This window comes from Lampris incognitus, chromosome 8 (genome assembly GCF_029633865.1).
Source record: "Lampris incognitus isolate fLamInc1 chromosome 8, fLamInc1.hap2, whole genome shotgun sequence".
Taxonomy (NCBI): domain Eukaryota; kingdom Metazoa; phylum Chordata; class Actinopteri; order Lampriformes; family Lampridae; genus Lampris; species Lampris incognitus.
In genome coordinates, this window is record NC_079218.1 from 28,314,593 (window position 1) to 28,330,690 (window position 16,098).

Consider the following 16,098-nt stretch of genomic DNA (forward strand, 5'->3'; position numbering starts at 1 on the left):
ACAATCATCCCATGTCCTCTCGAACCAAACATCTCACTTCACTCTTGATTAGAAATGAGTGAAAGATTCGAGAGGTTACCTACACTAATCTGAGCGGTTATATCACAAGAAAAATCCAGTGTTGACATTTGGGAAAAACTTATGTGAATGCTCAAAATTCCTCTAAAATACAACATAGTCCCCAGTAACATTAAACAATGAATAAAATGATGAAACAATAAATGAGAGATATATTCCTAACACACACATGTAGATTGGTTACAAATTAACTAACTAAGCATTAACATAAGGAAAGGAAAAGAAACCAATAACTCCAAATAAAGGAAAGGGTCCTGGGGAACTACCCTATTAAATGAAGTGAATGTAGACACTTGCTAAACATTTTCATTATCATCACTATGATATGGTGGAACCCAGGTATCAGGAAAATGTTGAGCTTGTACAGCATTAAGTACAGTCTAAATGCAATATTTACGGCTCATACCAATCATATAAGTAAGCCCTCAGCTGTAAGTCGGTCTGTGACTAACACTTTACAGTGTTCTGTTCCACATGTAGTGACACGATAGTAATTATCGCTTATCCATGACCAGTAAACTTTGCCTACTTCGACCAAACTTAAACCAGAATTTCAACCAAACTTCGACCAGGGTGAACTGTAGGGTCAATGGTTGGTAAACAGCTAGTATCTCTGCACAAAAAAGACATTGATCTCCTGTCATCTGTACATCTAGCAATTTGGCTATGGTGGGGGTAAAAGGTGCTGAATGAAAATGTAACAGAGGTCGATGTTACCATATTATTATTTTGTGGGGAATCAAAAACCCATAACATGGGACTAACAATCATAATAGTTATTATCGTAAAACAACAAATCGTTCCCCTGAGACCAAACCCCATTCTCCTGAAAGGATGCCAGGGCCTGTTTTCAGGTACTGACCTCGTCACTACAAGGTACCTCGATGGTGCTGTATTGTAAAGAATGCTTCTCCCTATAGCGTAGCAACCATTGGCTCTCGGTAGTTTTGTTTTTTTTATCTCAGTGAGAGCTAGCCACGTCTACTTCTCCTCCTCATTTGTGAGCGGAGCGGGTCTCTCACCCTGGCCCTCCGTCTCTAGTGGTGGCACCTTCTTGCAGTGGCTGGCATGTGTCCAGCTGACTCCACTCCACCTTCACTGCTGTAGGTGTGGTCAAGAGCACTTGGTGGGGCCCCACCCACAGGGGCTTCCTCCAATGTTTCCTTTTTAGGTCCTTTATCAGCACATAATCTCCTGGCTTCAGGTCATGCAGCTGACCCTCTATTGGCTGTGGAAATGCTGATCTCACCTGCATGTGAATAGAACTCAGCATTTTGTTTAGTTGCATTCCGTAGTTAAGCATTACATCCTTCATGAGGTCTGAGCTGAGAACCCACCTTTGCGGGGGAAGGGCTAGTCCAGTGTTCATGGGTCTGCCTGTGAGGATTTCAAAAGATGACAGACCTGTTGCAGCCCTCCCTCTTGCTCTCATAGACATTAGCACTAACGGTAGTGCTTTTATCCACGTGAGTCCTGTCTCATCACAACATTTGAGCAGTTTATTTTTTATTTTTATGTTTTTAAAAAATTTATTTCTGATTTTTCCCTTTTTTCTCCCAATTTAGTGACCAATTGATCCCTATTTTAATTCAAACACCCACCCTCGTATTGCATGCGTTCGCCAACTGCATCTCTCCGGCCGGCAGTCTCGAAGGAGACGCCTCCCCACTTTCGTGACAAGGCGAATCCAAGCCGAACCACTGTTTTTCCGACACACAGAGACGCATTCACATGACGAACACAAGCCGACTCCGCCCCCCTCCCGAAGACAGCGTTGCCAATGATTGCTGCTTCATCGAGTCCGGCCATAGTCGGATCTGACGAGACCGGGGCGCGAACCCCAGTCCCCAGTGGGCAACTGCATCGACACCAAGCCGATGCTTAGACCGCTACGCCACCGCGGACTGAGCAGTTTAATTTTAATCGTCCCATTTTCTCTCTCAACTGCTCCACCACTCTGTGGGTGATAGGCACAATGTTTCCTCAGATTAATACCCAAAAATGTTGAAAGTTGTTTAACAGCAATATTTACAAAGTGAATTCCGTTATCACTGCTGATCTTCTCTGGTATTCCCCATCTGGGAATAATCTCTCTTACTAGCACCTTTGCTACTGTAGAGGCATCTGCCTTTCCTGTAGTGAAAACTTCAACCCACTTAGAAAACATATCAACAATCACAATATACAATATTTCTTTCTCTCACATGGTGTTAATTCAATGACATAATTCTTTAAGTGATCAAACAGTCAGGGGGAGGGTGGCTCAAGGCTTGTGTGGTTTGCTCTCGCAACATTATTTTCCAAACAAATTAAAAATTTTGAACAAAAATTTTGAGAACAGTTCATGAAGCCTCTCGTAAACCAGTGTTTGTTTACTGGGTCCACCATCCCCCCTTTTGACATGCGCTCCTTTCCATGTGCCAATTTGCATAAAAGGAAACAAACACTTAGGCAGGCAAGGACTTCCGTCCTCAGACTGCCATATGTCATTTACATATGTACATCCAGTTCCTCTCTAAAAATATGCCACTGGTCGCTGCTTTCCCCCATGTTCTTGTAACAGAACAGAAGTCATAAAGCCCGCCTTTTCATCCACAGTCTGTGTGAATGGTCTGTCAGGGACGGGCAGTCCCAACGTGGGCGTGGTAGTCAAAGTGTTTCAGTCAAATGAAAGCTGCGTCAGCAGCCTCTGTCTATGTCACATTGTCAGTGGAGCCTCCACACACACACACACACACACACACACAAACACACACTATACACACATCCACATGTAATCACAGATCTACTGTCTACAGTAGCCTGTCGTCCTCAAAAATGACATCAATTGTATCTTAGCGCAAGGTTGTCTAATTTTGAGGATGGCTTCTAGTTTTGAGCTTAATGTTTTACACTTTTTATTTTTATTTTATTTTTAGAGATCTCATGTCCTAGGTAGATGATTTTTTTCCTGAACAACTTGCAATTTACTCAAGCTAGCTGCTCAAGCTAGCAGTTTACTCAAGCTAGCTAGCTTTGTGGCCTTGTTCTGGTAGATGTTTTAGTAATGCAGTGGTACCAATCAAATCATCAACATACTATCTCAGCGCGCTCCCTGTTGGAAGATGTAAATTGTCCAGACTTGCATGCAAAACCTGCGAGTCAACTGCTGGGGACTCAACGTAACCGTGTACCATCCTGGTCCACATATATGTTTCACCCTGAACCATGAAAACAAACCAATAGAGGGTATGTGGGTGGCGTCACAGATGCGGAACTCAGTGGTTATGCAGCACCGAGTGGCAAAAAGACTGAGTGGCAGCGTTAACGTCCAGCTTGAATACAGCGAAAACGCATCTAAAATGGGAAAGACCTGTTGTGCGATAGACTGCACTAGTAGATTTCACAAGAAATTGGAGTTATCTTATTACAGACTACTGATAGATAAGGTAAAGAGAAACTAATGGATCGCTGCAATTCGCAGAAATAACTGGAATCCAGGCCCTGAAACTTGGATTTGCGGTTCCCATTTTGTGTCAGGTAGGCTAACGTTAGGCTATGTTGGATTTTTGGGTAACGTTAAATGGTAAAATCATAAAGTCATATACTGTACTGACTACTCATCAATTAAATATTTAGCATCTTTCATAAGTTTTTGTCAGTATATTTTTTTAAATACGTCCTTGTGTTGTGTTCTACAAACAAAGGGGAGAATGGTTGGCTTAACATTACAGTTTTCACAGTTGTAACTTAATAAAATAAAATAAATATTTGTACAAACCTGTCCACATACAACCATAATGTCCATCGGTGTCCTCATCACTAAATCCCACCTTGAAGTACGACCAAGCGTCAAGACTTTTGTATACCTTCAGGCTTTGCTTTGTGTATTTCCCTGGCATAGAAATCAAGTACATATAAATATCAGGAAACTCAATTTGTGGCCAAATGTTAATGTCCATGGACCACTGGTTATTTGGTAAGCTGTACAGGTCACTGTCAAGTCCAACTTCCTTTAATTTAAGCAGATAATCTTGTGTTATAATCTCGGTTTCACTGTTTCCCCTACTAGAAGCAGCCATGTTGCAGGATGTTTTGCCACTCACTGCGACTGAGGGGGCATGTTCCAGCGAGAAAGTGATGTCAATGCATACCCTCTATACTGAGAGTCTGGGTGCACACAAACACCGCTGCATTTAAAATCTCACATGAATCACCACTGATTCTCCGGCCTTATCTTTTTAACTGGAAAGATAGGCATCCTCACTGATGAATGAGCACATGGGATAATGACTCCCGCTGCCAGCAAACTGTTAAACACTGGTGTTATACCTATTACTGCCTCTGGTTTGGGCAGATATTGTGCCTGACGTGGACGGTATGTGCTCTGGGGTGTCACATGGAGGGGTTCAGCCCCTTTAACTAATCCCCACATCGTAATTATCTGCAGCCCATAATATTTGTGGCACTTCTTGCAATTCTGATGAGTCAGTGGTTAACTTGGGGAAATTTCTCCACTCCCTTCACGTTGAATTTTCTGCTCTGTGTTAAATGCACAGTCTGTTTTGCCATAAAAGTGCTCTGAAATGGGCATCTGTATGCTTACATTTGGGGTGAGTATTGCACTCCTCCTCCCACTTGTGGTCTTGTGAACACTGAGTGACCCACGGTTCTAAATCCTCCCACTGGGTGTCAACTGTTTTGACTAGAGGCACATGGGGTGTCAAGTTACACACCCAGTGGAGCTGAGTCACAGCAGGGGTTGGCACAACCGTCAATGCATACATATGATTATTCCTGACATCCAATCAGTCGTCATAAAATCACTTTCTTTTCCTTGCCTGAATCAAACTTTCTCAAATCCCTCATCAACTCTTTCACTTACATTGGCTGTAACATGCAAATCAGAATGTTCCATGAACGTGTGCTGTGGTGACTTGCAAATATGCGCCAATTTAAGCAAATCAGAGGTTGTTGATCTCGAACATATCCCATTGGTATATGTACAAGGGCTTGCCACAACCTAATTGTACATACTGACCCGAGATGTTCTCGCTGCCATTTCTAAAATAATTTCAGGCAAATTCTCAATTGTGCGTGTGTGTGTGTGTGTAGTGTCGGAGGTGCATTCACCAGACTCCGGAATCTCCCCCTTCCCCGCCGCCAGTCACGCTTCATCTTCGGTGTACACACCGCATGTCCTGTGAGCCCCAGTCTCTTTCTTGGTTCGGTCCAGTCTTTTGCCCAATGATCAGGGGCCCCACAGTTCCAACACCCCTCGTCTTGAGGGCCTGCATTATGGGGTCCTCTACTCAGAGCTCGGCCTCTGCTCCAAGGGGGACCACCACACCCTCTGCTTCTCCCTCTGCCCGTCGGGACTCTGCTGAGTCTGGAACTGTGCCATTTGAAGCTCGTTAGTCAACTGAGCTTTGGTTCATTGTGCTTTTGTCTCCGAGAGTTTCATATTATTTTCAACATGAATGGCATGCTCTTGGACAGCAGCCAAACATCCTCTGTCTCAGCCCACACAGTGTTTGCGCACCTGACGGCTGATTTCTTCCTTCGTGCTTTCCAGGAAACATCTTGAAGTGCCGTTCATACGGGGAGTCATTTCGTTCGTACGGCGGCGTTGATGGTGCTAGACCGCTGTTTTCCCTGAAAACTTTAATCTGACTAAAAAGTCAGACACAGTCTCTCCAGGCTGTTGTCTACAGACCTTTATTGTCCCCATCTCATCATGGCCGGGAAACTGTCTCTCATTCTGTCACATAGTCCCTCTACATGGCACCAATAATTGGCATTGTCTGCCAGTTATAACGGTCAGTTTCATCCCGGCTGTACCCGCCTGGTGTGGAGGCAGGGCGGTCGCTGGGCTCCGTGTGACGGACTCTGCTGCTGCAGCCAGCTGTTCTCGGGCCTCTGTATATAGACGGGCAGGCTGCCGTTGGTCTGCAGCAGGTTGCTGCTGATCTACGGGTCTCTGATGAGCAGCTGAGACGGGGAGGAGATCCTGGTCCTTTTTGGAAAGCTGAGGACAGTGATTAATTGCCCCCCCCCCAAATCCTTATATCTCTTCTCACTATTCTTCTGCCTGTTTTTTTCTCTTTCCTCTTTCCACACCTTCAATGCTTAAGATCACTTTACCTGTCCTTTTTATTTTTTTTGCAGCTGTTTACAGTAAAACTACCTGTTTCAGGAAATCTAAATGTCTTTTTCCACATTGAAAGCTGTTTACAGGAGTCTTCACCATATTTTTCACGCATCATTTTCGCACATCCTGTCAGACAAGACTTGTCAGTCAAAAGTTTGCTTTGATTTTTCCCCATTCTTCTAATCCGCAGTCACTCTTACCTGGAAATGTCCTATCATGACCATTCCATTGACATTCATTATTTCCTTTGCCAATGGATCATCAACCCTAAGTGAACGTCATTACCTTCAGACGTCTGCACGTGGTCTTCAATACTGTGTCCTCATTTAGATAAAAAGCCATATCATACAATTCCTCTCTCCACAATCGCACAACCTTCTCTTCTCAACCCCGGGAGTCGGCTACGAGCTATCCTCAGGGGAGGTAGACTTCCTGGGTCTTAGGCAATTTTCCAATCCCTTCACCAGACTGACTGGCCAGATTCCAGGCAGAGAGTGGGTCAAAGTAGAATATGAATTAGGCTTCTTGGGCAAGCCCCCAAACTGTCATGGCAATTATTTAATTCCACTCTGACATTAAATGAAGAGCGAGACAAAAATCTCTTACAGTATTGTCACACAATTTTAATGTATGTTCGATAAACAGACGCATTCAAACCCAGGTGCTTGAATGTGCCCCGATTAATACAGTACAGTCTCTCTTATAGGGAAGTTGTGCGTTCTTCCCCTCCTTATCGCATGTCTCCCAGCTCTCATCCACCGAGGCCACTTCTGAAATTAGTGTGTACAGACTTGCTACACTCAGTGTGTCTCCCATATACACTCACTGGCCACTTTATCAGGTACACCTTGCTAGTACCGGGTTGGACCCCCTTTTCCCTTCAGAACTGCCTTAATCCTTCGAGGCATAGATTCAACGAGGTACTGGAAACATTCCTCAGAGAGTTTGGTCCATATTGACATGATAGCATCATGCAGTTGCTGCAGATTTGTTGGCTGCACATCCATGATGCGAATCTCCCGGTCCACCACATCCCAAAGGTGCTCTATTGGATCTGGTGACTGTGGAGGCCATTTGAGTACAGTGAACTCATTGTCATGTTCCAGAAACCAGTCTGAGATGATTTGAGCTTTATGACATGGCGCGTTATCCTGCTGGAAGTAGCCATCAGAAGATGGGAACACTGTGGTCATAAAGGGATGGACATGGTCAGCAACAATACTCAGGTAGGCTGTGGCGTTGACACGATGCTCAATTGGTACTAAGGGGCCCAAAGTGTGCCAAGAAAATATCCCCCACACCATTACACCACCACCACCAGCCTGAACCGTTGATACAAGGCAGGATGGATCCATGCTTTCATGTTGTTGACGCCAAATTCTGACCCTACCATCCGAATGTCGCAGCAGAAGTCGAGACTCATCAGACCAGGCAACGTTTTTCCAATCTTCTATTGTCCAATTTTGGTGAACCTGTGCGAATTGTAGCCTCAGTTTCCTGTTCTTAGCTGACAGGAGTGGCACCCGGTGTGGTCTTCTGCTGCTGTAGCCCATCTGCCTCAAGGTTCGACGTGTTGTGTGTTCAGAGATGCTCTTCTGCATACCTCGGTTGTAATGAGTGGTTATTTGAGTTACTGTTGCCTTTCTGTCAGCTCGAACCAGTCTGGCCATTCTCCTCTGACCTCTGGCATCAAGAAGGCATTTTCGCCCACAGAACTGCTGCTCACTGGATAGTTTCTCTTTTTCGGACCATTCTCTGTAAACCCTAGAGATGGTTGTGCGTGAAAATCCCAGTAGATCAGCAGTTTCTGAAATACTCAGACCAGCCCGTCTGGCACCAACAACCATGCCACATTCAAAGTCACTTAAATCGCCTTTCTTCCCCATTCTGATGCTCGATTTGAACTGCAGCAGATCGTCTTGACCATGTCTACATGCCTAAATGCATTGAGTTGCTGCCATGTGATTGGCTGATTAGAAATTTGCGTTAACGAGCAGTTGGACAGGTGTGCCTAATAAAGTGGCCAGTGAGTATGAGACAATACAATACAGAACAAAAGCAGCGTTGTAATTACAATAATAGCTTAAATTCTAAACATAAACCAATTAAACGACAATAACTGTATGCAAATGAAGAACTAGGCCTATACCTTAAAGGTTGTGATAATCCTGTGTAGACTGAAGGGGCTGATCAGAGTAGGCTGGTGGTGTCTGCTCATGGACAGGGTAGGAATAGTGACGAGGAGGATAATGTGGCTGTGAGGGTTTGTGCTTCTGGAATAAAGGCACCATAGTATCAAACAGTCTGCTCATCATTTGCTGGAACATCCTTTTTGTCTCTTGGCATTCCTCCCTCTGTACCTGTTGTCGATGCTCCTCCATCTCCACATTTGCCTTCAACCAGTTATCGGTCATCTCCTTCTCTTGCTGATGATTCAGCTGCTCCCCTTGCATGACTTCATCATACTGTTTCTTTTGCATGTCCATCATGCCATCATGTCACTCACATCTGTCTTTATCTTCCTCTTCCTATTCTTGCTCTGTTCTTAGGGTGTTCTATCAGGTGTACTACTATCAGAGGTTTCAGTGTGTGTCTCATCACCAGTGTGTGACTGATCTGAAGTGAGTGATGTGACTATCAAAATAAAAGCAAAATAAACATAGTAAACACAAATATAAACATCAGCTCATCTTACTAATGACAGGCAAAGACCATATATGTGTAGATTTTGAATGACTAACAATAAGCATAGCCGTCGATAAAAAAAACCACAAAAAAAAACCACATGTGCTATGTTAGGTTATTCTGGCACAGACTTAAAACTGTAGTCGGTCCCCGGGCACTGCGCTGTGGCTACCCACTGCTCCTAATACTTATGATGGGTTAAATGCAGAGAATGAATTTCCCTATGGGGATCAATAAAGGATAAGTTAGCATAGGCTCACTCCTAGTTACTAGCATAGTTACTCACTGCTTAGTGGGCTCACCGGTCCAGTGTCTTCTATAACGTTATCAGATGGTGTTCCCGACTGAGACTCCAAAACATTAGGTTCGCTACTTGGTTTAAACCTGATTATTTTGTCGACCGAAGCGTATCAATGGAATTTATCCTTTTCCTCCAGTGAACTGCCAGATTTACGGAGCACATCCCATACCTTCAGATACTGAACCTGCAGTTTTTTCAGTTTGTCACGACATTGTTCAGTGGTTCTTTTGTATCCACGAGCGTGAAGATAGTCGCGAATTTTACCAGATAACTTGGCGTTTTTATGTGTTTTATCCAGTTTTTCCTATATACTCTCATCCGCCAAGAATTTCCAGCAAACACTGCACCTCTGCGATAGACCAAAGTGATCCCTTTGCCGCCATGTTTTTAAATGGAACAGTCACATAATTGACGTCATAGCGTTCCGAGTTCCGTGCTTGGGCAGGGTTAGCGATCACACTAGATGCATACCATGCTGGAGTCAAACTGAACTGTGCCGGAGCCCACCTCCTCAAGCGGGCCAGGGCATGGTACGCTGAACCATGCCCGAGCGCGGTACGAAGCGATCACACTAGTCAAACAAACTGGACTTTGGGGGTCAAACATGCTTGGGCATGGTACAGATTGCCTAGTGTGAGTACACCCTAATAAGTATGACCAACATGGATCTTTATACAGTTTCTTTTGTATGTGTCAGCATAATGCTACTTTGTCATGTCAGGTGTTGGAATATAACACTCATTTTCCAACAGGTGTTCAATTCATGTGGGACTGCTGTTGTGAGTCTGTGAAGAAGGCCAATTCAAGTCCAGGATCAGGCTGTATACTGGCACACTGCATGGGCTTGGGGAAGACTCTGCAGGTGTGACTCGATAGATTTTTTTTTTTGTGTTAGAAGTCGGATTTGTTCAAGCATGGGGCATTAAAACATAATTTTCTCTGTCCGTGCTGTATTCCACAACAACACCAACATTGATGCCCAATCACTTCCTTCATATTCTTTGTTTCAAGTAGCACATCACTGTCAGGGCTCACTTTTTCATACTTTGTGTTGTATTTTCTTGTAGGTGATAGCGTTCCTTCACACAATGCTGCAATCCAAGAACCTAAGGTTCAAAACTGCCCTGGTGGTATGTCCACTCAACACCATACTCAACTGGGTCAGCGAGTTCAAGAAATGGCAAGATAACATGAGAGAGGATACAGTCAAGGTAAAATGGACAAAATCCTAAAACATCGCTCTGCATTATTTACCACACAAACATGTTTAAACTTACACTTACGTTACTCCATTATTTATTCTTCTGACAAACAAACATTGCAGGTTACAGAACTCGTCACAGTGAAGCAGCCTGTTGCACGCCTCAGAGCCCTGCAGAAGTGGCAGAAGGATGGAGGTGTTATGATAATGGGATATGAAATGTACCGCAACCTCTCACTAAGCCACAAAATCACCTATGAGCGCTTTAAAATAATGTTTCAGAGTGCACTGGTCAATCCAGGTATGACAACTGTGAAAAATAATGACAATAACTAATGTCTGGTTTTGTCTTTTGTTGCATCTCACATTAAAATAGTTTTTATTTTTAGCCTTTTTATTTGTTAATGTTTATTCCCAAGGTCCAGACTTTGTGATTTGTGATGAGGGGCATGTCCTCAAGAATGAAGCATCCAATATCTCAAAAGCCATGAATGCCATCAAGACCCTAAGGAGAGTAGTGCTAACTGGAACACCACTGCAAAACAATCTAGTTGAGTGTAAGACTGCATCCCATGCCGTATTTTTTGGTTTTACAATTTGTCTTGGATTGGAGTATAGTTGTGTTCATGGTTTGAGGATTAAGACGCTGAAACAGGTCATATTTCTGCATTTTTTTTTTCCATTGTAGTTCATATAATGGTATATATGGAAAACTAGATATAATCTGACCCCAAGAGTTCCTCCTTTAAAGACAGCCTTGATCTTATTCTTGATTGGTTTTCCTCTTATTCTTGCCTGGAATTCTCTGAAAAGTGACTGTATGATGAAGGGATGACCTTTAAAGGTCTTGTGAGAAATGAAAAACATGTATTTCTCTTTTATCTGCACCTAATTTACATCTATGTAACACTTCTATACATTTACCAAAACAACATCCTTTTGTTTTTTGTATTAGTTAATGTTTTTCTCCTCCTGACAAATATTAATAATTTTTTTAATCATGTCACCCTGCACTTGTGTGCCTACACTAACAAAAATATCCAGTGAAATGGAGTGAGATTGAGAGAACATAAGTGATATTCTACCACTAAACTGAGACCAGCCAGTAGCATATTGATGTCCATATTCTTCTGAAAATGCCGGTCATCATTGGCTGCCAGTCAAATCACCCCCCCCCCCGAAAATCCTACCCGACAGTTTCGTTGCATTCAAATGTGTGTCAAAATGTGAAAGTTTGCGATGCTTTAAATTTAAAACTAATTTCTTTTGCTTCTTCACTATAACCCAAACCGTTTGCACCACTGCAAAATAAGTAGCATCTACGCTTGCTGTATTATATGTAGTGTAGCTGCTGATGAGGAAAGCTACAGTATGTGGTAATGGAAACAAAGTTAACACTGCAACTATTTATTCTCTTTTCAGCCTTTATGATTATATAATGCTAAGCTCAGTTGTCCACACTTAACCAAGAAGCTTAACCTTCAATGGTCTTACTCACTGAAAAAATTACTTGTCGAAAGACTGTACGTGCATGCTTTTTATGATGCTCGCTGCTGCTGCTCATTTAAGCATATAGCACCACGACTGGCCAGTATGGGCTTGGGATTGCATAAGGTCAACTGTATTTCCCTAAAACTAGTTAATGAGTCATCACCAGCTGGTCTGTCTTACCTCATGTTCACCTAAGACAAATTTAAATGGTAGTCATTGTGAAAACCAATAGTGTTGATTTTCCTTGACATTATATTCTATATTCTGCTATCATGCCTTATGTCAGTTTGCAAGGCAACTTAAAAAGGGAGGAAGAAAAAAAAAATCTTTTTAAAATAAAACTTGATGTTATTAAAACACATTTAGGTTGCACTTTATTTTAGGGGGTCGGAAAATTACCTAGTAATAAGGTGGTAATTATCATGTAAGTTCTTAGAAATAAGGTTGAAATTACCCTGTAATTTGGGTTAGGGTTAGCTGTAAAATTAGGAAATTACAAGGTAATTTCAACCTTATTTCTAAGAAATTATGTGACAATTACCACCTTATTACCCGACCCCCTAAAATAAAGTATTAACCACATTTCGCTCCTCATAGATCATTGCATGGTCAATTTCATCAAGAAGAACCTACTGGGCTCACTGAAGGAATTCCGAAACCGTTTCATCAACCCCATACAGAACGGCCAGTGTGCTGATTCCACCCCCAGAGATGTCCGGATCATGAAGAACCGTTCCCATGTCCTTCACGGATTTTTGGCTGGATGTGTTCAGGTAGAAATCATTTCTAATTGCTGGCCTCCTGGTTGCTCAGTCTCTGCATGTCCCATGTACAATGTTATATGTAGAATATCAAACCCCGGCTCAACCATTTATTCTTCCAATTGCCTGATCTCTCCACATTATTTTTATACTTGTGAGGTTCTTGTAGAGAACTGCCCACCTTCTTTCCAAAAAATTACCCTGAATTTTAAATGGAGGTGAAATTGACTAGTTGCGAGATGTGATTGTTTATAGATATGGTGATAACAGAGAAGCAAGAAGAAAGAACAATCAAATCACTTTCAAGTAGTTGTGCCTCTTTTGAGCCTAATTTGATGATAATCTGTTTTGTTTCTTTAGAGAAGAGACTACTCAGAACTGACTCAGTTCCTACCCCCCAAACATGAGTATGTGCTCGCGGTTAGGATGAGTTCTCTTCAGTGTAAGCTGTACCGCCACTACCTTGACCACTTCACTGGTAAGGATCAGTATTTGATCCATTTCCTTAATATAATCTGCACAAAAGTCAATACGCACAGTGTTAAATGAAAAATCTGTCTTTTCGGGTTTGAGAGAAGCACTCCACATACAGTAGCACATACAAGTAGCAAAAAGGGGATTTCACTTCAACAGAAATTAAAACTCAATTTAACATTCCCAATATGACTCAAAGCCTCCTTGATAAATGAGACATTTATTTCTGTATACTCATTTATCCAACAATGTTCTCTACACTACTGAAGAGCCCAAAATAGTCAAGATAGACTGTTCAGGGATGCACTGAGATACTAACAGAAAATATGGGAAGAGTGCAAATGAATACTGGATATGGTGTATTTCCTTGAATTGTTTAAACAAAGCCCTGTGATAGCCTGACGGCGTGTCCAGGGTGTCCCCCCACCTGCCGCCCAATGATTGCTGAAATAGGCTCCAGCATCCCCGCGACCCTGAGAGCAGGATAAGTGGTTCGGATAATGGATGGATGGATGGATGTTCAAACAAAGAGGACCGATAATCATTTTTTTAATTCATAAATTTACTGTTGAAGGAGCCATTTTAGAGCTACTAAATCAAGTGAAGTTTAAACACTTCCCTAAGTTTTCGTTTTCTCAATGATTGCTTATTAAGACTAATAATTTAGTCAAGAGTGTAGAAGATATACTGAGTTAAAATTGTAGGGATAGGATCATTAGAAATTGTCAAGATATGATTATTACAGGCCATTGAAGTTTGGCAAAAAAAACTCAACTGATATTGGGGCTTTATATACTCTATATTTAATTGAATTTTGGGGCCATCTAGTAAAATGTGTCTGCTTTGTCAGGTGCAAATTCCTTGGCTGATGGAGCCAGGGTCAAAGCTGGAACATCGCTTTTCAAGGACTTCCAGATACTCAGTCGAATTTGGACTCATCCCTGGTGTCTGCAGCTCAACTACATCAGCAAAGAAAACAAGGTAAAATCGTCTTGGAACACAAAATACACAGTTTCCCTGTTAACTTTTCTTCATGTATTGTGGTTATATCTTGTCCTTTTCTCACTTTACTGGTGGTTATGCTTTTTAATTGAAGGGATATTTTGAGGGGAAGAAACAGGTTAAAGCTGCTGCACTTTTAGTTAATGAAGACACTATTGGAACTGAGAGGTGAGTTTGTATTACACTGCTATAGTTTGTTTAACAAAATGTTAGTCATTTTATTCGCCACAGGGAGAAGATTGCATTTAAACATTGCCTGATTTATTTAAGCCCAAACTGTAGATATTCCCATTTGACTTTTCTCTTTTGCCCTGTATTTATGTGCTTGTTACAGTGGAAAAGCAAACAAGATGAATGTAGTTGCGCATGATGGAAAAAAGGTCATGGCTTGTGACAACTTATCAAAGTGTACCAGTAAGGCTGGTGACCAACAAAGCATTCCAGTAGTAGAAGGTATTTGAAACTTTATGCCAACAATGCCTTTATTCTGTAGCTTTGAAAATCTGTACCAATGTAGTTTGCTTTCCATTCTATTCTTCACAGCAGGGAAGACTGCCACCAATGCAAGACCTGATACCCCATCTGAAGACTGGTATAAAAACTTGTTGTCTGAAACTGATGCCAAGGTCTTGGCGCACTCGGGGAAGATGGTGCTTTTGTTTGAGATTCTGAGAATGGCTGAGGAGTTGGAGAACAAAGTGTAATTTAGAATTTACTTCCTTCGTGATATGACTTTCAAAGACAGAGGTAGATTGTCTGTTAACATGCATACACTTGTATTATCATTGATGCCTAAAGTATCAATTTTCCTGTTCTTAGGCTTGTGTTCAGTCAGTCTTTGATATCACTAGACTTAATCGAAGATTTCTTGGAATATGCTCACCAGAAACGAATAAGCAGTAACTTATCCCCATACAAAGGTATTTTTCTTTATGTTGATATAATAACATTGACACACTGACACACAATGTCTTGATTAATAATACACTTGATGTTGTGTAATTTATTCTTCTGCTTCAATGTTCCATCGCTATAGGCACTGGCAGCTGGATTAAAAACACTGATTACTATCGCCTCGATGGGGCCACCAATGCCATTTTAAGGAAAAAATGGGCAGCAGAGTTCAATGATGCTACTAATGTCCGGTAGATATATCCAACTAACATGCCTTACTACAGAGAATACACTGCAGTGTAGCATTCAGCTGTATGAGACTTTCTAATACATAGATGGTGTAGGGCTAAATATTTGACCATGTGATTTATGGAACTTCTCTGATTGCACTTTGTTGAATTTTACTCTAAAGTGGCCGGTTGTTTCTCATATCGACGAGAGCCGGGGCACTGGGCATCAACCTTGTGGCAGCCAACCGGGTCATTATCTTTGACGCCTCCTGGAATCCCTGCTATGACATGCAGAGCATCTTCAGAGTGTACCGCTTTGGTCAAGGGAAGCATGTGTTTGTGTACCGCCTCTTGGCTCAGGTAATCTCAGTGGTTCTTACCATGTCTTGTCCTGTTGATCATTGAAACAGCAAACCTTTTTCTGTATGACTTTTTTTTTCTTTCTAACATGTCTTTAGAACCACAAAATGCAGTGTGAAGGCTGAGCTCAAGTATGATGGCACATAGATTCTTGGCATTTCCCTCTTGCTTCACTACACAGATTTATGTGTTTTGTAGCTAAAAATGATGAGTCATGTTGGCTGATGTGTGCCCCTACTTGATTATGGATGCACTGTCCCCGCAGTTTAAAGAGTAGTGACTACTTGTGTGTTTGTAATTATTCAGATAAGCAATTATGTACTGATGTTATATAATTAAGTAATGTGCAATTATGAGTACAACTATTATGAATTACAAATACACTGCTCATGTTTTATTTCTAGCACCTAACTCAGATGATTTGTTTGCTCTCCCCCTCTTTTCTGTTTGGATTTTATTGATTTATTTACAAAGTGAATCTTGTGATTGCA

General features: G+C 42.0%; 1 protein-coding gene across 2 annotated transcripts in view; it reads left to right on the forward strand.

The window, feature by feature from the left end:
- LOC130117200 (transcriptional regulator ATRX-like) overlaps window positions 1–16,098 on the forward strand; it is a 103,133-nt gene that overhangs the window by 81,070 nt on the left and 5,965 nt on the right. For both annotated transcript variants that reach the window (XM_056285371.1, XM_056285372.1), the window contains exons 17-29: window positions 9,947–10,056; window positions 10,262–10,405; window positions 10,519–10,696; window positions 10,815–10,952; window positions 12,484–12,659; window positions 13,008–13,125; window positions 13,972–14,102; window positions 14,218–14,291; window positions 14,458–14,576; window positions 14,667–14,823; window positions 14,943–15,043; window positions 15,160–15,268; window positions 15,430–15,607. In XM_056285371.1, the coding sequence (XP_056141346.1) occupies window positions 9,947–10,056; window positions 10,262–10,405; window positions 10,519–10,696; window positions 10,815–10,952; window positions 12,484–12,659; window positions 13,008–13,125; window positions 13,972–14,102; window positions 14,218–14,291; window positions 14,458–14,576; window positions 14,667–14,823; window positions 14,943–15,043; window positions 15,160–15,268; window positions 15,430–15,607 (1,733 nt within the window). The remainder of the gene's footprint in view (window positions 1–9,946; window positions 10,057–10,261; window positions 10,406–10,518; window positions 10,697–10,814; window positions 10,953–12,483; window positions 12,660–13,007; window positions 13,126–13,971; window positions 14,103–14,217; window positions 14,292–14,457; window positions 14,577–14,666; window positions 14,824–14,942; window positions 15,044–15,159; window positions 15,269–15,429; window positions 15,608–16,098) is intronic.